Source organism: Asparagus officinalis, chromosome 3 (assembly GCF_001876935.1).
Source record: "Asparagus officinalis chromosome 3, Aspof.V1, whole genome shotgun sequence".
Taxonomy (NCBI): Eukaryota; Viridiplantae; Streptophyta; class Magnoliopsida; order Asparagales; family Asparagaceae; genus Asparagus; species Asparagus officinalis.
The window spans coordinates 10,282,451-10,288,147 of NC_033796.1; the positions used below are offsets into that span (position 1 = coordinate 10,282,451).

A 5,697-nucleotide genomic window follows, 5' to 3' on the forward strand; every position below is an offset into this window, starting at 1 on the left:
ACATCATTCATTAAGAAAAAACCATTGTCATTTAAGCTCTCTTAAACAATTTAGCTATTTTGTTAGTACTTGCACTCTCTCTGAGCTCCCAACAGCTTCCGATCAGGTTCGAGATGTCGATCTAGAATCATGCAACAAAACTAAAACGTAAGAATATAATTTAGTTTTTTTCCCCTTTTCAGTTAAACTGAGGGTAAAAAATAATACATGGCCACATGATTCTATTCTACATGACACTTCAACACAACAGAACAGTAAAATTGTTAGATGTTCAGGATATGCAGATGTCAGTGAAGCAGTTTTGATGGTATAAGTGGCTACATTTTCATATATAAACCATAAGAATCAACAAAGCTTAGCAAACAACAAATTGATCTAATTAATCAACCCAACACAAACTAGACCCTAGCAAAAAATCACCGCAACAGCCACTAAAACTATGACAACATAAGAAGAAGCTACACTCCTCATGTTTGCTAATGAGCTCGGAGGTGGTTTCATATCAGAAGGCGATGCCTCAGGAGAGTGAGCTTGCGGCAGCACGTCGATCTCCAGCTTCTGGCCCGCGACGCTGCAGTGGATCGAGACAGTGCAGATGTACCATTTTTTCCCAGTTGTTAAAATCCTGATTACATCTTTTCCTGTGTCAAGAACTGTGGCTGCTGGTTTCGCGGCGCAGTCTTTGAATCCAGTCTCGTCTACTTCGATGACGTTGTGATCCCCTCTCTGGTACTTGAACACTGCAAGTATTGAAAATCTTCATCTCTTTGTTTCAACTTTATTCTAAACTTGTAAACCTCACACAAAAGCATGTAAGTCGGTTAATTTAGATTTACTCCATTCATTGTTAATAACAGTAGAGAGTAATTAAACTTCAATTAGAGTTGTCTACTATTATTCCATGTTCTGTTGTAAAAACCATTCATTCTCCACCAACATATTGTTCATCTTTGTGAGAAAATATCCCATGTTCGGTTGTCCATTGCTTAATTTAACAACGCATTAAAGAGATCTATCCTCCAATATACTTGAGGATTTACGCATTGGTTCAAAGATAAACATCCTTTTAGTACGCTGCTAATTATATAATGTCCTAAGACTTTTTTGTTGACATGAAAATGATGAAAATAATTACATATTTTTTTTCAAAATATTAGATAACGTTAAAATACATATAGTTTTAACAAAAGAATATTTAAAATATTAAACTATTACAATAAAATAAAATATTAAATTATTAGAATACGATATTAATTGTTAGTTTGGATACAATTTCCATAAATTTACAGCACAACATTCACTGGTATTCATCAATACTGTAAACAAGAACCAGTGGATAACAATCTATGACAAAACAGATACTCTCATAAGTTTCCCAACTTATCTGTCTAATTATTAGAAAATGGATTGTTGCTTGGCGATTTGATGGATAGCTTAAATTTTCTCAAACTTGCACACCAAGTTTACGTAAATATATAAACTAGAACTAGTGATTTTCCAAGAAAATAGAAAGAAACATACCAAGATTGTCGCCAACACGGAACTGTTGGGTCTTAGCCCAAGCTCTGTAGTCAACCTCCAATGTCCAACCTCGTTCTCCACCAACAGCATGATCAATGGCTCCATTAAGGGGGAAGCAAGCAGCCATAAGCATCATCACAAGAGCACTCACCATCTGTCGACAAGCCATCAGCAGGCAAATACCTCTCCCTCGGCTAATTTGTAGTATGGAACTTTATTTATGATAATTGATGGCCGGCTATTAAGAAAGTTTCCGCATTGAAATGATCTGAGCTATGACCGCGTTGCGGAGAAAAAGGAAACAAGGAGATAAAGAACAAGAAACATGGAAAGAAAAGAAAAGGGGATCAACCGTTTTCATGCTGCAATTGTCATCTCTCGTTTAGCAAAACATGACATAGGATTGTACTAAAGGTTGCTTGATCTTTAACCTGGACTATCTTGAGTCCATATGGAGTCCTAATGGACTAGACTCCAATTTTAGAATCAAAGTTGGCTGATCGCAGCTGGATCATGCATCCAATACCTACATGATCCAAGCTCGTCCTCTACCGGTTACCATTGGACTAGGTCTTAATTGCTGCTATCTGACAATTTGAATGACATAATTAGGCAAAGATGGAATCACCAAAACTTAAGAAAGAGTATACACTATAGCATGATTCCAATGACCAACTTTAATGACACCTAAGTCTTGCCATCAGAATTAAATTCATGTTACAAAGGTTGTTCAAGAATGCAAAGCATCATATTCATTCAGCGCATACATCTATACTGAGTCCGCACCTTCGCACCATGTACAAGAAGTTGTGCCACAACAAAATATGCAGACACCAAAAGAAGTATGCATGTAAATGACACAGCAATTGAGTTACATGACTGCCACTGGAAATGCTAACCGTAAAATTTCGACATGTAGATCTCAGTTTGCTCGGATTACAGATTACCCGAGCAATTGAATTGTCTCCATGATATCAGAAGTTCAAACTGACAGCAACCCAGCTATCGTCACTAAACGGTAGCAATGATGCACCTTCAGGCAACACCATCCCAGGTTTCTTTGGGTACACCCTGACTCTATTGCATTCAAATGAACACGCCATCTCTCTGATTGGAGATGCAGAGTTTACATCCACAACACAGTGGTTATCACAAGCGGATCCTGTGGAAGATTTGGTCTCATCTTCAGGAAAAGTGTCTTCAATAACCTCAACGTCTAGCTTAGGAAGAGATAAAATTGTCTTGTCAATATGAGCATTGCCATTTAGCATGTTTTCTTTTGAGCCCGAGTTTGTTCCCTGATCATCATGAACAACAGGAGCCATACTGACGATATCAGAGTCATTTTCTATTGCTTGGCCATCCTCATGATTTATACCTACATCAAGTTGAAGAAATGTATGGTTAAGAAGTTGCATTTGCAACCGTCAACTGAAAAACAAAACATTTAATACACCCTAGTACATCCAGCTTCTTCCTAAAAGACAAATGAGAGCTATGTCACATAATAGCAACTTCATCATAGCGATTTATCAAGCCATCGAAAATTTTTATCGAAGTGTTGAAATTAATCTAGAAATCTTGTCAGCAACCACAAACTTTTCCATAACCCCTATCACATTGTTTTGTTTGTTTTTCTCACTCTTCTTCCCTATTATGCGTCCCTCCTGTGGCTTATTAACAGTTTAAATGAAACAAGACAGAAGCATCTAAATCTAATGTCCTAAATTCTGATGAGTAACATTCATCCTTCGGTTCCAGAAAGGAGTGTATGAAGTTGTACATTTACTACAGGGCTTCCAGACATTGACTGTCAGTATATTATAGGTCTTGTAGGCTTCATATCTGGCAACTCCAGAAATGTCATTTTTCTTGTCCTTGTCCTTAATACATAGCAATACTGGTAGTAGTTACACTTGGACTCAAATGTGATATATGAATAGCATCCACACTATGCATGTAGCGACAAACAGTATGGTTCTGTGTGTATGATCGTGGCCATTGATGTATGGTTTGTCTTTTATTTTGGTGTTTAGACATGGTTTTCCCTCCATTTCTTCTTTTGCTATTTATGTTATGCAAGAGTCATGCACACAAAGGGAAGCCCTTTTTTCAATAAATATACATATGATCTGATGCCCGGTCTAAGGTGACACCAAAAGTGAGGCATCGTATCTCAATGAAAATTGGGACAGTCTATAAAACGCAAACCTATCTTAAGGAGGCTCCTTAGGAAAATCAGCGGGATTTTCTGAAATTATCCTGACCACACATCAATTTTCATTGAAGCAAAATAGTTTGGCATGGGGAAATATGTTCAGGAGAGGGTTATCATGAGCCCTAACATGCTAATTGATGCGGACGATGACTCAACATATCATATGTTCGCAAATCCAAAAAGTTCGAGATGCTACGTCCCAGTAGAAACCCACCAAAATTCACAAACACCGTATAGATTTACTTCTGATGAGCACCATATGCGCTCCATAAGCCAAGGAACCAGGAAACCACAACTTCCATATCAAGCTACATCAGTTTTAAAATATAGTTCAGAACTTAAATAAACATTATTTCCGCACTACATGAACAACAATAACAGAAACTTTCCCAAAAATCATTGAATATGACATTAGAAATTCCATTAGAAGATACAGCAGTTTTCAGCTATAGCCGAGTGATAGTCATTCCAGTTCGCAAATCTGCTTCCCATCCTTTACTCCATATAAATGTCCAAAATATAAAGTAGTACTATGATACCGAAAATACAGTGAATGGATCCTTTATGTAGCGAACCAGTTATGGTCTTATACATGACAAATAGTTCTATTTGCAACCCTTTATATGAAGGCAAGAACTAAAAGGTTGTATCAAAAGACTAAACATAATAATAAAAGCTAACAAATTTTCCAATTCATTTGAAGCAGATCAAACCGAAATATCACCTGCATTAGGAATTAACCAAAGCAAGTTCAAGAAGACAATCAAAACAAGGACTGTATGATCAGCATGACTGTAATGAGGTCCAATAGAACTAACCTTCATGGTCTGAGAAATCCAAGCTGACAGCAACCCACATATCATCGCTAAATGGTAGGGGGATGGCACCTTCAGGCAACACCATATCAGATGTACGTGGATAGACCCTTACTCTATTACAGAGCAGCGATGAATTCTCATTAGCAACAAGATGGTTAGAGCTCCTATTTCGAGGAATGCTGCAAATTCCTTGGTTGGCAGGAACCTTAGAATCCAGCTTATCGTATGATGCAGCTATCTTTTTAGTCAAGCCATTGCCACTGACCATGGTTCCCTCAGTTATATACGGATCCTGGTGATCTTGGAGATTTATAGGCATAGCCACAGTGCTGGAGCGATTGTTAACAGTACTTTCATCTTTTTGCTTTTTATCTAAAGCCAAGTTACAGAAAAGAACATGTCAACGTATGTTTTGTACATTTTGGTTGAGAAAATAACATCAAAATTCAACATTTTCTTTCTGACCGCACTGAAACAAGCATATCTCCTAATAGTATTCTTAAAATCATCATCTTCCAAGGCTTTTCACATCAACATGGAGACTGTTAATGAATTCTAAGTCAAGAAAGGCTCACAGTTAAGAACTTATGAGGATATAAAAAAGTTGGATGCTAATATGATTACATCACTCTATTAGTAGTTACTACACATCTGTCCAAGGCAATCATGGATAAAAGGCAAAGCTTGCCATAAGACTAATTGATGTAGTAACTACTTTCTTTGTTATGCAACTAGAGAGTATTTCATGACAAGAATCTACAAGACAGGAAGATGACAAGACTTTACAAGTACTGAATCATCCCTACAGGAAGATAAATTAGAGACCCAAATTCAAACAAATTAAACAACTCTTAGGGTGAACTCTCGAATGAGTTATCACTTGGCTCTCAGGTGTAGACATGCCATTAAGGCTTGGATTGGTAGGAGGTACAAGGAGGTACGGCAAGGTGAGGTGAGGTGCTCAGAAAGACATACATTATGTGCTTCTTGGTCGGTAATAAGGAGAGTGAGAGGACGTACACGACTTGCGTTCAATTTTCATTTTATCTCACCTCACTCATGTGTCCCTCCAATTCGGGGGGATACCTCCCCCTCCAAAGACCCTTCACAAAACAAGATTTTTGGTTTTGTCCCTCACCT

At 37.6% G+C, this 5,697-nt stretch overlaps 2 protein-coding genes across 2 annotated transcripts in view; both read right to left on the reverse strand.

Moving 5' to 3' along the window:
- LOC109832930 (mavicyanin-like) lies at window positions 276-2,088 on the reverse strand. The gene is made up of 2 exons (XM_020400426.1): window positions 1,522-2,088; window positions 276-740 (listed from the first exon to the last, which is right to left on the reverse strand). The coding sequence occupies exons 1-2, from the start codon at window positions 1,688-1,690 to the stop codon at window positions 406-408; spliced, it is 504 nt and encodes a 167-aa protein (XP_020256015.1). The 5' UTR covers window positions 1,691-2,088; the 3' UTR covers window positions 276-405.
- LOC109832929 (double-stranded RNA-binding protein 1-like) overlaps window positions 2,190-5,697 on the reverse strand; it is an 8,103-nt gene continuing 4,595 nt past the window's right edge. Inside the window, 2 exon segments of the mRNA XM_020400425.1 lie at window positions 2,190-2,899; window positions 4,558-4,929. Coding sequence (XP_020256014.1) covers window positions 2,496-2,899; window positions 4,558-4,929 — 776 coding nt within the window. The 3' untranslated portion in view covers window positions 2,190-2,495.